General features: G+C 37.3%; 1 protein-coding gene across 1 annotated transcript in view; it reads left to right on the top strand.

Moving 5' to 3' along the window:
• Positions 1–19,684, top strand: part of MYO16 (myosin XVI) — a 126,220-nt gene that overhangs the window by 59,680 nt on the left and 46,856 nt on the right. The window contains exons 16-21 of the mRNA XM_072401576.1: positions 3,541–3,688; positions 9,471–9,573; positions 10,989–11,106; positions 11,700–11,771; positions 12,988–13,129; positions 19,360–19,432. Of these exons, the coding sequence (XP_072257677.1) occupies positions 3,541–3,688; positions 9,471–9,573; positions 10,989–11,106; positions 11,700–11,771; positions 12,988–13,129; positions 19,360–19,432 (656 nt within the window). The remainder of the gene's footprint in view (positions 1–3,540; positions 3,689–9,470; positions 9,574–10,988; positions 11,107–11,699; positions 11,772–12,987; positions 13,130–19,359; positions 19,433–19,684) is intronic.

Raw genomic sequence — 19,684 nt, forward strand, 5'->3', positions numbered from 1 at the left:
ACCCCCCGATGGTTCTCCACAGTCTGGGTGGACAAGCCACCCCCCGCTGTGCCGCCCCCGGCGCAAGCATTTTAAAACGCTTTCACTGAAAACGAGAAAGAGAATCTGTAATAAGATTAACCCAGCCCAAAACATGCTGTGCAGGAAAAGAAATATACAATTGCAAACATTGCAACACTAAAAAAGGCAGCAAAGAAACAAATCGAGAGGATGATGCAGTGTTATTTTTAATGGCCCCCACCACACCCAAATTGTCACAAAACGAGCGCACCTTACGATTACACAACTCCCTCCCCCACAATTCCAAAGCCACCACTACTGGGAACAATTCCAACAACACTAAGTTTTTGCACAAACCTTGTTCCTTCCATTCCGCAGGCCAAGCTTCAGCACTCCATCTGACAGCAAAAAACACCCCATAACTCACCTATCCGGCAGCATCCGTATGCAAATCCAACGCCTCATTCAATACCAACTCTTCTAACCACAAAGAGCGCCCATTATAACATTGCAGAAATTGCATCCAAACTTCCAGCCGCACAAAAATGCCCAGGGGATTTTACACCAGCCGTAGCGGCCGCCAAACGTTGGTAAATATCTGCCCCATGGGCATTGTCCTGCAAGCAAAGTTCAATTTGCCCAACAGGGACTGCAACTCCCGTAAAAGAATTTTGCGCAAATGCCAATTTCTTCACACCTCATGCCAGAGATCCACCAACTTCTCTTCTGGCAACCTACATTCCATAGCAACCAAGTCCAAAACAATACTCAGAAAGCAGATTACTGTGGACAGAGGCCCTGTTTTGTCCCCCGCTAAAGGAACCCCAAACTCAGCCGCCATATACTGCAATGTACCTAGTAAGTTGGCACACACAAGGGAACCCGCAGGCCCCACACATAGAAAATCATCCATGTAATGAATCATGGAATCCAAGCCAGATACCACTATCACCACCCATTCCAAGAAAGAACTGAAAATTTCAAAATACGCAATATGCAATGAAATAGAACAACCCATAGGTAGGCATTTATCAACAAAATACTCCCCCTGCCACTGCCAACCCAACAACCAAAAACTGAACAAAAAACTTTTCTCACTAAAGACACAGCCGCATCAAAAGTAGTATAGGCAACCCGGCATAACTCTGGATCTATGAAATCATTAACAGACGCCCCCTTTAGGATAAGAAAGGTGATGTATATTCCTGAACTTATTGGGCTCCTTTTTTGGAACAAGACCTAGAGGGGAGACCACCAAAGGACTGAAAGAGGGCGAATCATGCGTCCCAGCGCTACCTCCCTGTTTAACTTATCTGATACCACCGCTGGGTGTCCAAGAGCCCCCTGTAAATGGCTTGCAGGAGAAGGAGCAGACTCTAAACTACATGAGACATGGAAGTCTTTCGAAAACACCTCTATCAACAAGGCTGCTGCTGCCCTGTCATGATACTCACCTAGCCAACCTCAGTGGCGTCATCCCTCTTACTCGCAGATTCAGATGGCTATCTCTTGCCTCGTGCTGGACATTGCACGAAAGCATGGGCATTTCCACATCCGGAGCCTTAGTGCCGGAAAAGACAGGCATTCCCAAACTTGCAGGCTCCCTCATTGAAGAGCCAGCAAACGCCTTTTTTCTTGCCAGCTGAGAGCCCTCCTTTAGCAGAACTCAGGGCACCCCCAGGAAACGACTGCGTTCCCAAACGCGCGGAAGTCAACAGGTGCATCCACAAGCTAATGTCCTTCTGGTCTCAGCGCATACCTGAACGAATGGCCCTGCATTGACAAAATTGTTCGTCTTATCGCAGCCATGCCACCCCCCACATACTCCATGCGCTTCGCTAATCGCATCCAAGTAGCAAAACAATGCAGAGCAATGTTCAGGTGCCTTCTTACCCACAATGCTCGCCAAAATGGCAAACGCCTGGAGCCAATTTTAAAAAGTGCGTTGAATCGGACGCCACACACTTTTTTAATCTCCTGTACATTTGCCCTCCCCAGGTATTTGGTACCTAGACCCAAAACACACTGTAGGAAGCAAATAAAAACTCTGCACATCTGGAGCCCCCGCTGCCCCCCCTAACTCAGGGTTCCACACTGCAGCCGGAGAAGATATATCCCCCCAACGCCAACAAAATTTTTGCAACAACTACTGCACCCACTGTAGCAAACCGCTATTTGCCTGGACCCCCATTACAGCATCCTCCTCATTATGCACACAAACAGCCCCCGCAGCATTGCCCACACCAACCGCAAACTGGAAACAGTCTCAGACATCAGGCATCACTAGACGAGACTTCCCCTTCTGACTGGCCTGCACTGCGTCTTTCAGGCTCAGATTCGGGAAAAACACCTTCTGAGCCGCCATGATGTGGTGACCCTGGGCGTCACACTCTGACTTCACTTCTGGGCGCTCCGTGTAACCGGGAAGAGTTGCTGCCCGTGATTTCTTGCGATATCTCGCTCCTGGGGATCAATTTGGATCCTCCCTCTCCTCAGACTGCAGGCCATTCCTGGGTCTTCTTCTGCCACCACCAATGGAACCAGGGCACCGACTGACTGGGCTGCACGATTGGAGCCTGCCTTTGCAACTTTCCCTTGCTGAGCTGCCTTCGCCGGGCCAGAAACCGATGAAGCAGCTGCACACTTTCAATTTGTGCCGACAGATGACCTGGCCCTGGTGGAGGGGGCCCGTCTTGCATCTTCCTCGGGGACCCACCGATGGAGAAGATTCCTCCCGACTTCTCCCCTAGCCACAGCAGGCTTGGCAGAAGGGCTTGGAGGGTCCTGAGTGGGGCTCTTAAGGCAGCGCTGAACCCCAGGGCCTTCACTTGACTGACTGACTTGACTTGGACTGAGACGCATCGGCGGCCTGGACCACTGAGACTGATGTCTGACCAGTTGTTCTGCTGCAGCAACCTGCTCACCCCCTGGCACCAAGGTGGCAACCGAGTCACGAAGCCATGCCACCCCTGAGCCTCAGCCTTCGACCTGAGATGGCTCAAGAGATCTTCCACCGTCGACATGGTAGGAAAAATTGCCTGTCAGCTTATAAAAATTTTTCTTGTCAGCTTCCAGAAATTAATGACCTTCCCACTATACTGTGCCCCCTCTTAAAACTTGCCCTTTGACCCCTCCCACCTTTGGTCACACCCTGTCACCTCATGTCCCCTTAACCAATCAATTAAAATGATAACATCCCCCCACCAGTCTGTTTCCGCCCCCACACTGTCATGCAGCCCTTTCCCTATATTTTTTTTTATAGCTCCAGGCCTGCTAACATTTAGTTAGTTAGGTAATCAATTAATGTATATGAATTGTATTTTTTTAAACAATGTACTTTTATAGTGTATGTACCATGCAATTTAAAGTGCATTCAAACCCTAACTTATTTGCTTTATCCCTTTTTTCTTTTAAATATATAGTTGAAAACAAAGGAATTGCAAAGGAATCATTTAACAATTATTTAAAAAAAAGTAACTTCACATTTTTCTTGGGAAGAAAGCTAAAATAATTTCTCACACAAATCTGTTTCAATTTCAGCCAGAGTGTACACCTATATGCTGGAGAAGACTCGTCTCACTGCTCAAGCTCCAGGCCAAAGTAATTTCCTTATATTTTACCTAATGATGGATGGCCTGTCTGCTGAAGAGAAATATAACCTGTACCTCAGGAGCACATCGGCACACAGGTAATGTACTATCTCTTCATTCTGTTTAAAATGTGTATTTAAACACAATAGAGATTAGTTTCGAGTGTTCATAGGGAGTTGACTGTCATATAATCCATAGTTTTCCTCTGCTACTAAAAAAATGAGAATTTTATGGTTATCATGCTGACCCTCTTGCTTCTACTTTGACTTATTGAGCGGGAACAAGCATGCGCATAAGGATCTCTGGCATGTCCACTACATTTCTGATTTGCATACTTGTTCCAGATTAGTGACTCAGAAAGTATTAAAGCTAGTGAGTTAGCATGGCATATTCAGGGGAGTAATAATGGCAATTATTGTATTTTACATATCACATTGGTAAATTGGTATTTTATTCATTTAGCAGCATGGATTTGTCCGCATTTATTTGTATTAATGATCATTTCTTTATAATGAAGTACAAATATTATCATTAAAAGCTTTTGAGAGAAATTCTATGCAAATGAAAACAATATTTATTGAAGCCATGATCACAACTTTACTTGGCTACTGTTGATGAGAGATGTTCTGCTATCGATGGATGTTCCTAAATCTATGTATTTTTGATTCAGTTAGAAATCAGGATGCATCCCCTGTCCTGATCTCTTGTATGAACACAAAAAAGAACACGTAGAACCACTTCTAATAACTTCAATTTTGACATTGTAATCGACTTAATTTTAAAGTCTATGGACAACTGTAGTGTTTGAATGATGCTGCTTCACTTTTCTGTTTCTTTAAATAAAGAAATAGAAGGGAGCAGATAAAAAAACACTATAGGGTAATTTCTGCAACAAAAAGTGCTTGTTTATTTGTGTAAATTGAGATGGGGGAACATACTTCAAAAGGTACAGATAGGTATAGATAGGAAAAAAATAAACTAGAGACAGGTGTCCTAATGTAGGGAAACATGAGCCAATGTACTCAGAATTGCAATTTAAAGTGCTGTCTTTGTAAATGCATATGTAATGTATTTTTACTTTCTGCTATTATCTTACTGTGATTGCAGCATGGGATCTAAAGTCTGACATGTGTACACTGTTGTTATGTTATACTGGTCATAGATAGGTATTATGGTATTAATGGTTGCAATGGTACACATCGGCTATAGGTGGGGTAACAATGGTTACATAGCAGGGAGCACACCCATTGGCCAATGGTTGTCAATAGGTGCACCATATACAGCATAACTTACCTGGCAAAAGCCTTTTTTTATGTTAATGGAAAGAAAAGCTGCTGAAAAAAGCAGATAACAACTAGCGCTGCTGTTTGCTAATGATCTAGGAAAAGTTCAACTCTTGGGTTTCTACATCCACTTTTAAGGTTATTGAAGGTTTCAGTCCCACATATCTTACATGAGCAGGAATGAGTAACATGCTCTCATAATGAGAGAAATTAATCAGCCTATACATCTTGTGATTCGTCCTGAAGACAAGTGTATTGTTATCTGTACTGAGTTTGTGTTTTCACATCAAATACTTCTAACTAGAAAGTAGCGCTGCCTGTTATACCAATTAAGTTGTTCCACCGGCCTTTCGTAATAACATGACAAATGTGAAGACTAAACAAAACCGAAAACTCTGCAGTGTGAAACCTATGATTTTCCTTATTTAGCTAGGCATACAATTAGAGTAGCATTCGACTAACGCTGCTGCTTCTATTTATGCACAGAAATGCAGGGATTGGTAAACAACACATGTCACATGTGCAGAAGATAAACATTGCTATTCAAGGGTAATTTGTAGAAAATCATTGTGTCATGTAAAGACATGCTCAGTCATGGGTGAAATAGATTACTGATGGCATAAAAAAGCAGGGTTTTTACATTTCTAGTTTACTAATAAGGTTAACATGCCTACATATTAAATGTAGAAATATGAAGGAAGTTGCAGGGTGATTGATCACAGAATTAGTTATCATTGTTGAAATGAAATTGTTGAAAAAAATGTTGGTATTGCCCCATTCCTACCAATAAAAATAAGACCTTCATATCAGTATAACTGTTGGTGTTTACCCATATCTATCATTAACAATACGACTTTCATATCAGTATACCTGTTGGTATTGTCCCATATTTCATATCAGTAGAACTGTTGGTATTGCCCCATATCTATCAATAACAATAAGACTTTCATATCAGTATACCTGTTGGTATTGCCCCATATCTATTAAAAACAATAATAACAATAAGACTTTCATATCAGTATTACTGTTGGTATTGCCCCATATGTATCACTATCAATAAGACTTTTTTTTATCAGTATTACTGTTAGTATTGCCCCATATCTATCATCAAGAATCAGACCTTCATATCAGTATTACTGTTGCTATTGCCTCATATATATATATAAAAAAGAATAAGACTTTCAAATCAGTATTGCTGTTGCTATTGCCCCATATATGTCAATAAGAATTAAATGTTTATATCAATATAACTGTTGCTATTGCCCCATATATATCAATAGGAAAAGATTTGATATTAGCATTACTAAATTTCAAAACAAAAATACCTTAAATGCATTGCAGGGACTTGCAAATCTTATGGCTAAAAATAATGCCCCAGTATATCTTCAGTTGTAGCCACCCCACTGTGCTTTAGAACAGGGGTCCCCAACCCCCAGCCCGCAACCCACTTATGGGACGCAACTGTCTGACAGGTGGACCACAGCTCTGGCTGGTGCCCCCACCAGCAGGGTCAGGAGGAGGACCCTGCTGGTGGGGGGCACTGGGCAGAGCCGCCAACCACATCTCCCCGAGACGTTGCAGGCTCAGGGCGGTGGGCAAGTTGTGTCTCTATTATTATTATTATTATTAAACAGGATTTATATAGCGCCAACATATTACGCAGCGCTGTACATTAAATAGGGATAGACACAACCCGCTCACTCTCTCATCGTAGGTCTGAGTGGGCTGGTACTGCCATCATGACGTCACTCTAGGGAGAAGTTTCTTACCAGTGCATTTAGTGGTCAGCGACCTCCAAAAGGTTGGGGACCACTGCTGTAGAGACTAAAGACTACAATTGTAAGCACTCACGTTAATGATACTTAATGCAACTGCATAAACCAGGGGTCGGCAAACTTTTTGGACTACTAGGCCATTTCAGGAGGTCAAGAAGGCACACTGGGCCAGAAGAAACAAGGTGTCCAAGGAAAGGTTTTTTATTTAAAAATACAGTACGACCAATGGGAAACATGATGTTGCATGTTCTTAGAGACGGATACAATATCAGGTTCTAATGATGAGGAGTTCAGCAACATAATGTCATTAAGGTGATTGACAGTGAGCTGAGAGCTTAGCTTGTTCCTACAAAACTTCATCTTGGAGAACAGCTGCTTGCACGAATAAGTGCTGCCAAACATTGCAATCACACGCTTTGCACGTCTAACAGCATTGGAAACTAAGCATGTGGCAGCTGACGGTAGAAGTCAATGAAGGTCTCTGTATGTGTGTGCGTACTTGCCATTAAAATGCCCCTTGAGATTCGACCACTTGAAAGTGCTGTTGGTGTCGTTGCACACTAAACACAGGGCTTTGTTGCCGCGTTGGACGAAGAATAATTCATCAGTCCATTCAGGGTTGAAGACACGTGGTTCGAGGTCAACCTTCCGGAGACTGGTAGCTACATGTTGCTTCTGCTCTTTAGGCATAGTAATTGGGGTTACTGTGCGGGAACTCGATGATATCACGGGAACTCGCAATAAAGCGACAATTCAATTAGGCCAGATCCAACAATAAATACCTGGGGGGCGGTTAGGCCGGACTGGAATACTGACTAGGCTGCATCCGGCCTAAAAGCCGGAGTTTGCTGACTTCTGGCATAAACAAACACTTTTTAAAAGTAAGAACAATTTGAAACAAATATATTACCTATATATGAGTGTGTGTTTGAAGACAGTACATTTAGATCCCTCAAATATTGTTTTTCAGGGCAAGTTGAAATTTGAATGGCAGTTGTATTAACAGCTCTAATATTCTACTGAATTTTTTTAGTTTCTTTCAGCTTTCAGAAGAAACAGCAAATCCTGACAATACGCCGATAAACAAAGGGCAATCATAACAGTATACATGCTAATAAGGCAATATACTAGTAACTTCTTGTTGTAAGGGATAATATCATACTTATCCCTTACAACAATGATTAATATTAAAGTCAGCCTATGTAGCTTAATTTTTACAAATTATAAAGGTAGAAACCACATCTTCCATTTTCACGAAGAGCAACATGGTAAATACAATACCTACTCTACCTAGAATAGGGAATGATACTGACTACAAAGTTTACTGTAAACAGACTTATGTAATATCAGAAGAGTGCAATTTCTGTGGAATTTCTTATTACTTTGATGGTTTAATTTATGACTTTACTGTATACAGTGACTTTGAACTGCTTAATAAGGTTGTTGTTGATGATAGGCATGATTTGTGAGAATTTTTATATAAAAGAACCAACCATTATGAATATTTCATTGTAGGAAACAGTGTTTCCAACTATTTTAATGGTAACAGATGCGTGATCCTTCCAACACTGTTATACATGACCATACTTTTATATTGTTATGTGGTAAAGAACTGATGTTTTCTTACTTACTTCCTTCTGGAGCTCCCACGAAAGAACAGAGATGGAAAATACGAAGTCATTTCTATAGCTGATTTTCATACAGTGTGCATTTCAATCTGTTACACTGAATAACCGTACAGGAATACAACCTCCTTAGCCCTAATGCAGGAGGGCTTTTTATACCATTCTATGATTTTTCTCCCATGCCCCAATGCAGAAACATACACTAAGTAATTACAGTTTCACTTGTCCTCTAACCACACTTGCTATGAATGTTCTTAAAGCATACATCACCTCCTCTTAGAGATATCTTTCCTGGCTTTTAACCCTTTAACATTGGAGAAGAGACCCCTGGGAAGATAAACTAAACATACTTGCAGTCAGGGAAAGTAGGGTCAGGTTTGATTTAATACATCGAGGGCCATTGTCAGATGGTTGTTAGTAGCACATACAGAAATCACACTTGTGAGTTTTTACTCAGTGGGCTTGATTTATTAAAGCTCTCCAAGACAGAAAAAATACACTTTCATCAGTAAAGCTGGATGATCAAGTAAACCTGGAATGGATTTCTTAAAAGTCATTTGCTATTTGTTAGCAAATGCTTTCAGTCCTGGACCAGATCCATTCCAGGTTTGCTGGATCACCCAGCTTCACTGATGAAAGTGTGTCCTCTATAGCCTTGGAGAGCTTCATTAAATCAGGATCAGTGCGTATAAAGCTTTATCCAGCTGTCTTGACAACACGCCCTTTTCTGGTACTAAAAGCCTGTGGCAGTGATTTGACCAAAAAGATATTCTAGACAATGAGCCCAATCAAAACTTTTTTTGCTATTTTTTTTTTATTCCCTTGTTTTAGCTAGAAAAGTAAGCATCAATACTCTTATATCTCACTTTGATAACAGTGTCTATGCTGACAGTAACACCGTGAAGCAGATGGCCACCAATTCAGTGGAAAATGGTTAATAATTACCACTGCTGACTGTTAACCTGAGAGTATTAATGGTAGGAAGCACAAACTGCTGACACTGTAACATCCATGCCTGCCTGTAAAATCTCTGCTTATTGTGAATGTTTAAAGGTGATTGGGATTGTACTATTTGGTAACTGAGATCCTTAAATTAACCTTTTTTTTGTCCAAGGGCTAGTAAATGTGGCAGATAAACATATTCATCTTGGTTGCAATGCAAAGCTATGTTACCTTATGTGATTTCTTTTTGCACAGGTACCTGAATCAGACTAAACCGGAGGAGTTGCACTGCACACAAAACAGAGAAAAATTAGCTAACCTTAAACAAGCACTAAATGCTCTGGGCTTCAACAGTCTTGTAAGTCAGATTTGCGTGACTCTTACTGTATAAATGATAATAAAGGATGTGTATAAACAAGTCCATAACAATCACATCTTTGCTTCTGGACTAGGAGTACCTGGCTGCAATGTGTTCATATGAGCTAATATTTAGAATATTTACCAGCAATTACTTTGCAAAGGGAGCATTCATTTTGCCTACTGAACAACCTGTGTTCCTTTAGTAAATTAATTAGGTATGCATGTAATTTGGATGTACATAACTGAACTATACCCTTTATATCATTGCCACAGCTGAACTCCAGCCAGAATTTCACAATTATTTTTTGCCACTGTTTCTGCTTCCTTATTGTTCTGCAACAGGCCTGTATATGAGCATAAAATAAAGCTGTGAAAAAAAAGCCAGCTATAATATTCATTTTCATTATTATTAATATCTATTCACTCCAGCACCAAAGAATAGAATCATTGAAGGGGGAGGTGAATTTTATGGCAGTCACATTCTAAAACATTCAGAATTCATCTGAATAATTCATTGACAGGGGCCACATAACCTTTAAATATTCAGAGAGGGATGTAGTGTATAATTTGTTTCTGTATGTGGACTAATTCACATCCTACAGAATACATGCGAATACGTAGCTAAAAGCTCAAAATTTCAGTCTGTGTTGCAGCATTTTTTGTTCAACTAATTACACAACATCTTTTGACTACAGGTCCTTTTCTGACTGAGATCTGAAAAGGGAAGCATCAACATATGAGTATAGTATAATTATATTACATTATATTATGTTTAGTGGCCTGGGGAGCTAGTGACCCCTTTCCACCGGCATACAGGTATGAAAGCCTGGTGGAAACACAAGGCTGAACAGGTAGCAAAGCAAGGTGGAGAACCTAAATTATGGAGAGCTACAGCTGTCAGGGAAGCCTGGGACTATGTACACTAAACGTATATTACAGTAGGTAGGACAAACACAGAAAGAGTCAAAGTGAAATGGGTTTTTAGTGAACACTTAGAAAGTGGATTAGTCCTTTGCTATTCATCATACATAAATAAATATACTGACTAAATAAAACAAATAATTTTGCCTTTATGTCATCAACAATTTGCTAAAATCACTTAGTGGGATAAGTAGTTCTTAAAAGGGGTAGTGAGACTCAAACATTTTGATGATTCTCTTAAGGAGAATTTGTTTTCCAAGAGAATATAAAAAAAGAAAAAATATGATAAAATGTATCTTTTTTTTAAACTGCTTTTTGTGGTTCTCCTAAAAAAGTTACTTATTTTAGTAAAGTGCCCTTATCTGACCATGGACTAAACTCTATAGAGCATATTCTGTAGAGGTATTCGTGGTTATCCCATAGCACTGAAAAAGTTCAAATATTATCTAATTTGTTATAATAAAATTTACAAATTTTTTTTGTTTTATTTAGGAAGTGGAGAATATATTTATGATTCTGTCAGCTATTTTACATATTGGGGATATCCGATTCACACCCCTAACGGATGCTGAAACAGCCTTTGTGTCTGACCTGCAGCTTCTAGAACAAGGTCAGTAAATGATGAAATGCACAACATTCACCACTAGATGGCGATCACATTGTACGGATACATAACAGGAATCTCAGCTAAAAAATGTGTTTTTCTTGCCACTCTTACTAACACATATTTTATTATATGTTCTAATATTAGTATTGTTATTATATGTTGTAAAGCAGTTTTTGTTCAAAACAATAATATTGTAATATTAATATTGTTATGAAATTGTTATTATTATGAAAATTTAGTACTTCATTTATTTTTGATTGTAATTGTTTTTTTCCAAACTAATTATTTATTTACTTATCTGACTCAGAAGAGATCTAGTATTTGCACCACCCTTATAAAGATAATAGGGTATATTGGTGTTGAAGATCCAGAGATTTATTTCTCATACTATAGATGAGCGATTTCTTTTCGGTTTTCAGACTTTTGGACTTTTGGTTAGCTACTGTGACTTGGGCCAAAAGCAGAAAGTTTTAAGTAAACTATGCACCAAAAAAACTGTTAATATATAACAAATTTATATAAAAATGTACTTGACATAGATAAAATTGGACTGTACAAAATTAAGGTAATTGTTTTCATATCTTATTTTATTTTAGTGGCAGGAATGCTTCAGATATTGCCAGATGAGCTATCTACTGCCTTAACAACAGATGTGCAATACTTTAAAGGTAAGTAGCCAGTACAGGGTTATCTGGGATTTTATGTACATGCATAATTGATTAGATATTAATTACCTATGACTTATAGGATGGTATAATCAATAGGAATATATATAATGAGGCCTATATAAGGTGGGCCTATTCTCTCTAATTTGCCTGGCACGTAATAATAATATTCATAGGGAAATCACTGCTGACTCTGTCCACAAAATTATTTTTGTACTTTGCAAAACTGCTTGAATCTAATTTGATCCACCCCCATCAGAATTACCTGTTTTGTGTGATTTACACATAAATGGGATTTATTTGCCAGCACAGGGTCAGGGCTGTAGTGCATTCAGATACTGCTGGTAGAAAACTCAATGGTTGCATTAACACGACAAGCAGTTAGAAACTGATATTAAATGTAACATGATCAGGTGAATATATTGTGACTGTGAGGTTAGGAAGTTTTATTTTAACTTTTAAAAAAGTAAGATAGGTCCTCTTTAATTGCTCTTTAATCAAGTCCTATTTATGTCCTCGTTAATCAAATGCAGTAATCAATAGTAACTAATAAGATTATAAGATTTTTTCCTGCTTCATTACAAAACCTAAAATGTGTTTGCTATGGCTTACTGCACTTTGCAAACACTCCCTGAACCTCACAGTTATGTACAACATGTGTAAAGGTGCATAGCAGCTGTCTTCATTAAAAGTATCTGTAAACTGTAAACTGATGTTATACAGCTGCAAGATCAATTTCCTACCATACATACCAGTTTTTATTAGTGCATCTTACAATTAAATAAAGAGGCTCACTGACTTAACCACTTGCAGGAGGCATGTGCACTAAACATTGTGATTTAGAAGTGATTTGCATATTTTGGAGTTTACATCATACATGCTAACCTAATCTAAACGTATAATAGTAATGGAAAAAAATGAAACTAAACAGTAACAAAATTAAAAACTGAAGCAAGTTAGTGTATCTAAAGCTATGACTTTTATTGCTGTCTGTGACCTGCGATAGTGTTTAGCGCCTTCTTTTTGGCCACTGTCACCAGGAACGAAAGTGAAGAGAAAATCCACAATTGTGTACAGGTTCAATTTTAATCTAGCTAATATTACAAAGAATGTTTTGGCTACAAAGCTATATTTTTTAAAAAAGTGCACCCCAGAAATATTTATCTTAAAGGATAATAATTCAGATTTATTAATAAACCCTTTCTTGTCTAATATACAGGAGACATGATAACTCGTAGACATTCTATGGAGACTGCAGAATTCTATCGGGATCTACTTGCAAAATCAATGTATTGTCGTCTGTTTAGCTATTTAGTAAATAATGCCAATTTCTACCTCCAAAATCAAAGTGATCAAAGCAGGTAAGAAAAAAAAAAAGATATAGAAGCATCACATATGTTAGTTACTTTGATAATACAATACATTAAAACAGAATGGTTATAACCATGCTAATCATGATTACGTCAAATTCATTCATTTATCCTGAGAAAACACTTGGCTATCAAGATGTCTGGGTTTATCCTCCTCCGACAGTCCTTGCAGCAAAACTTGGAATTCAGAAAGCAAAACCATTTTATCAAATGACATTAGTTTTTTAGGTTTTAGATAAAGGTGCCTGCTAAGCATACATACATTTAATAATATAGAACATGCACATGTAGGCTAATGTGCATGTCTACAGAGGATATGCACTGATAAAATCTTTATTAAACATCTATCTGACATCATCCATTCATGGTGAGCTCAGATAGTGCCATATCACTGAGTAGATGAAGACGATTTCTGATGTATTATTTCACATTTTTGAGTACTGATAGCAAAATCCTTGCTACAGCTAAAATAATAAACCAATTAAAGAACAGGAATGGTGGCTACATTTACTATCATTTCTAAAAACACCTAAAATAAACCTGTTGGTAGATCATATACATACGTATTACCATATACTGAGCAAGCAGTAAAATCACTATAAAACAGTCCCACATTTATCTATTAATTTATAGGCATTGTGGAGAAATTAATTAGAATATTCACAATGCAGTGTTTCCCTATAGGAATACTCCTACACAATACAGATGTTAGAAACTGACCAAAACCTAGCTTCAGAATCTTTATTGTGGGATCATAGAGAGTGAACAGCTTTACAATAAAAGTAATTAGTGAGGTAAGTGAGGGTATATGTAACACTCTTTTACTGCTTGTTACTGCTATATAAAAAATTATTGTTATTGTCTACAGTGTGGACACAGGTTCACTTTAATATTATAGTTTGCTTTTTGCTAAAACTCCCTATAATAAGTAATTGTGTGTCATTATCAAGGCATAGCATGATGACTGGGAGGTCAATATAAGACTCTTTTTGTAATATTAAAATATTATTATTTTTTCTGCACTTCTAAATCTGGATCATCCTGTAACTTTCCTCATGCTTCTGATAAACATTATTCATCTCTAAACACCGACACTGCATTTAGCGCATTAAAATATTCTCACCCTTTAAAGATATGCATTATCTCAAGGTCACCTAACAATTATTTGGCAGAAATCAGTGGAAATTATGAGGGTATAAAGAATGTTCGGGGATGTCTCCTTTAATATAACATCACAACCTCCTCTAATAAAATTTTGATTTTAGGCTGCAAGATAACAAAATAGCTGGTATTGAAGGCAGGGTTTCATTTTTTCATTTAGGACAAAGGTACATTTAGTCTTGAAATAAGTCTGATTTCACGTACCTTTGCCCTGGGAAAGTGAGATTTGGCAACATTGCTGCTTATATTAAGCAGGTCTAAGTTTCTTTTAACTGACATAGTACATTAGCTTGGTTTTTACCTGCACAAACAGCACAATATCCTCAAGTGAACCCTGCAGCAAGGAACACAGCCAGGAGAAACATACTACTCTACAGCAGTACCAGTCATGAGGGAATCCTCTGCAGGCTGGCAGACTGCTCTGTATCCTTACTAGGGAATATATTACGATAAATCATGGGTGCATGACATTTAGCTGCCAACAACACAGTTTACACATCAACTGTCACTTACTGTCAGATTATTGTGCAGTTTTGCCTATCACTAAAGCACAAACGGGAGTAATTTTTTGTTTAAAAGACAGGTAATAAACACCATCTTATTGCATCATCTGTTCTGGAAATAAATCCATGGAAATCAGAAAGCATGACATCAACTAGGGATACATGTTCCTTTTTAATAATAGGCCAAACCTTTCCAAAATGATAAATATATATACAATTCCTCCAATACATGTTTCTCTCAATGTTAAGAGCCCTGATACACTTTTAAGTAGAACTGCAGCCAAAAGTAATAAAATATGAATAGCTCAATAAACGATTAAAGAAGAAAAGCAACTTTCATTGCTATGTTCACCTTTATTCCAGAGATTAGCTGCAAAGTATTTTTCCTGCCATTTGAACCAAGCCCAGGTTACCTAGGCTGTGACTACTGCTTAGTGGAAAAAGCACATTGATAGACTCACACCTGCTTTCTGTTCTTATTAGCTGAGGGGAGCCATGACTTTGTAAAACCCTGTGTAATATGTTGGAAATATATATATATATATATATATATATATTTATATTTATATTTATTTAATAATTTCTTTGAGGTGAAAGGGTTTTATGATAATGGCTGACAATGATTCGGGGAAAGGGGTTTAAATCCAAACACCTCCCTCTCCCCACACCTGGCCAGCCATTTATTGTAATGGCTGAGAAAAAACCTTTTTAAATAGACTGACGGTATGTGACAGTGGCACATACTGGAGCTGTTGGGGCAATCCCAGCGATACCTGTGCTAAGTGGCACAGTCATCTGACATGCCCACGTGATCAACTGCAGCCATAAAACTGTGTAAGAGTGTGCCAATGGACGTGCAGATTAGAAGATGCACTTCCATTTGTTTACTCACTAAGCTTAGGTATTGGACACCTGACTTAAGGTGTCTTCCTGTCTATTTCCAGGTAGTACAAGTTTGACTTTTTATTCTCAAAATAATTTTTGTAACTCTTTTTTTAATGCATTAAATGATGTTGTTTATGTGTTGTATATATTTTTTCATAATGCTATCTTATATATCTGCACACTATTTTTGATATATTTAAAGATATTTTTAATATAAATTATTTTAAATTTCATGTATTCTAATAGATTTCACCATTAAAAGCATTAAAACTATACTGCTGTGTAATTATGTTTTTACATATTCCAAGTGTTCAAGGAAGAACAATTTATTGGATTCCGTAGTGATATATTCAATTACACATAGGAAAAAAGAGAGGCTAGAGAATTAATTACTTGTGCAAGAAAATGTATTATATCCACAGTGCTATCTGTACTATTGGCTAAGGTCCTGGAGTGTTAGATAGTTCAAGGTATTAATGATTTCATCAAGGTCATATTTTTCTTTCTGTAGCATATCTTCACATATCTCGTACATTAACCTTGTCGCCCAGGTCTTGTTTTGGGACCACTGTTTATTAAATAGGGGTGCATGTCCCTTGTTTTATTGTGCATTCCATAGAGCTCCATTTCTGTGTTCCTACAATCTCCTACATTTACGGTTTTCCTATTGTGTTTCAAATCTCGGTTTACCTTTTTTTTAATCACAATAGTTGGACTTCTGATCCGCCTCTGTGTAGCTTTTATCTGTTTGCCTTGATTAAATTACACATCTTGGCGATAATTCTTTGTTTTCATACTTACTTCTATATACACAGGATTTTTCAAAATATGTTTAACGCATCTGCAGTTTGAATTTCCAGTTTGTCAGAATATTTATTTTTGTGACTAAAGTCATAGACTAAATCTAAATGTAAATGCAGTTCCGTCCCCATCAAGGAGTCATACGATTGTATGCAGGGGTAATTATGTGACTTGCTTTTCAGAATAAACCCTAAAGCATATATTTGGTAGATAAGCAATAGGAGGGTCAATACCAAGGCTGAAAGAAAGGAAATTTTGGTTTTGAGAAGTGTCTTTAACAATGAACAATCCCCACTTACAAAATGCAACCTAAATACTATTTTCGTTATCCTCCCCTTTCCTTAATAATTTCAATTGAATTCATGTAGATAAGTCCCATGTCTGATGGGGACTTTAAAATTTTTCCAAGCTCCTTTTGAAGCAAAGACAGTAGTAAAGCCTGAAAAAGTAAATTAGTAAATTCGCATGATATAACAATGTATCTGTCTGTATAGCAGCTAACAGAAGTCTTCATATTTACTGTATGGTAAAAGGTTAAAAGAAAAAATAGCCAAAAATGTGCTTATGGTTTTTTACTAGTATTTCTTTTTCCAGTGTGTCATCATGAAGTACCTACAACCCCGTTCAAGGCACTGTAGCACAGTATACTTTTACCCTTATCAGAGGTTGTTCTTCGACCAATTACTCTTCCCTTTTTCAACTCATCTTTGTAGAGTGTTCAGAGACGTAACCAAATTACCACTATGTTTATTAAGAGTATATCCAAGTCAAAATGCTAGGTATGTACAAAACACAATCATAATAATGAGATCCTGTGGCAATGATAAATGTCATAAATTAACATATTGATGATAAAGCTGAGAGCATAAGCCATTAGTTTGACAATTTTCATTGTTCCTATAGAACCTTATGTGAAGCTATGGAGCAATTGAGGCAAACAAAGAACATTTTCAGGGGGAGGGTTGGCTAGTTCTAATTTAGCTCAGGATTATATTTATTGCCATGTCTGCACATGGCATTTGATGGCCAGCTGAGAAAAGCAACCAACTGGCAAAAAAAGTAATATAAGAATTTAAAGTAAGTAATAAAATGCATCATCTCTATACCACAATTTTCTAAACCACATAAACTTAAAGACTAATCGGTGTTATACATTACATTAATTGATGTGTCAGCTATACTTTTGCTATACTTTAGGGTACAGAACCTCATCATTGCCTTCACATACGGAATGTCCACTGAAGGTCTAGAAATGTCAAGAAATCTGAATGTGAGCTTATTAACCATTTTGATATATGTTAATGTTTTGTATACAACCATTTTATAGATCTCCAGATAGTGATCACCATTTTTCATGGGGATGGTTTTTCAGATACACCATTCACCGCTTTTGCAGCTGTTTGTCACTTTGAAAAATTGGTGAACAATGGCGTATTTTTAAATGCTTTGTTTACCACTTTTGCTGCTGTTTGTACTGTTCAATTAAATGTGGCTTCTGGTCATCATTTTTAAGGTGTTACAGAAGCTGTGTTCTTCAGCATGATCACCAGAGAACTAAGCTGTCCTCACTTTGATAAACATGGTGTTCAAAAAGCAGACATTTTTCTGTTTTCCACTTTTTCATAAATAGGCACTGCAAGTGACAATATGCTGTAAACTTTACTAACCAGTCGCAAGAACCTTGGCCGGACTCGGATCTCTAGTGATTTGTTTTAAGAAAAACCTAGCATGTATTTTGTATGTTAGAACTGACTATAAACTCAGTTTCCTGAGCTATGAGGTGTTATATCCCATAATATTTTTTTTATCTATTTAACTTGTTATCAGCTGTCTTTGATCCTCCTGAATTAAAAGTATGGCAAACAACTAATGTTGTAACTTGTAATGTGAACTAATCCTATTCTGGGGAAAAATATTGTGTGCCAGTTTATATATTGTATGCCAGTTATACAGTTCAGTTATATAACTATAAATAAGATAAATGTAATGAAATAATTTTTAATAGTAGGGAAAAATCCTCTTGATGATCATTAAAAGAACAAGCCAATGTTGAAACTTTTTTGGATTAAATAATCACCATTTGCCTATCTATATGCTAACTGAAGTGTCTACACTTGATGACATAATTTTTGATGTAGCAAGAAAACAAAACTGCATTTTGAATGAATAAAATGCCTTTAAATCAGTGGCATTTAGTTCTTCAATTGACATCAGTTACTTCAGTTATGTAATATTGATGCAATTTAAAGTTTATTTATAATAACTATAAATTACATAGGTAATAAGTATGTGTTTCTCTTTGCTTTGTGGCACATTTTATAGGGAAACATTAAACATACACTGATGAAAAAGATATAAGCTAGCCTATCATATAAACTTTGTTTTATAGCCTGTGAGGCATAGCAAGAATTCAGCAGAGGACATTAAATTTTCATATGTGACAGGTGCCACAAATAAATGTCATATGGCTTTTGATGGAATTAAATCTGTGTATGCCACCATATCTACAATACTGACATAACTCCATTGTGTTGTGAAAGAGTTCTATTTTCAAAGTAATATTGTTTGTAAATCTATTGGGAAAAATGAGTTCTAATAAATAAAGCTTGCATATTGTGGACTGGAGGCTGATAGTATACACTACACTTACACTGTTTTTCTCATTACACCTAAAACCTACAGAAAGATCCTCTTTAACAAGGTCCCTGATGGTTTGAAGCAGGGCAAATTTCCCTTACCAGAGACTATTAGAACATTTGCAGCTGCAAATTAAAAAGACAATTTTTGATGGATGGCAATTCGTTGATTTTTGTTTTCATTCATGATGTCCGCAAATTTGTGTCAGATAACTTTTTTGTTTTTATATTATAGCTATCCGCCCCTTACAATTGGAATTTTGGACATGTTTGGTTTTGAAGACTTTCAGAGAAATTCATTTGAACAAGTTAGTTTGATTGTTTTTATTTACTGTTGTCTGTTCATTAAAACTTTTAGTTTTTGGGGAAAAAAAAGTACTTCCATTATTTAAGGTCTTGCCTTTTGTACCATTATAGTAAACCTGTGTCTTTCTCATTCAGTGTAAGGCACTTCTTCATAGACAAAGCACAGGTTAAAGTGGAACTTTCATTAATATAATAAATGACACTTACCTTTACTTCTGCTCGATCTCGATCCCTCCACAATTGGCTTTCATTTA

This window comes from Pyxicephalus adspersus, chromosome 1 (assembly GCF_032062135.1).
Source record: "Pyxicephalus adspersus chromosome 1, UCB_Pads_2.0, whole genome shotgun sequence".
Classification (NCBI taxonomy): Eukaryota; Metazoa; Chordata; class Amphibia; order Anura; family Pyxicephalidae; genus Pyxicephalus; species Pyxicephalus adspersus.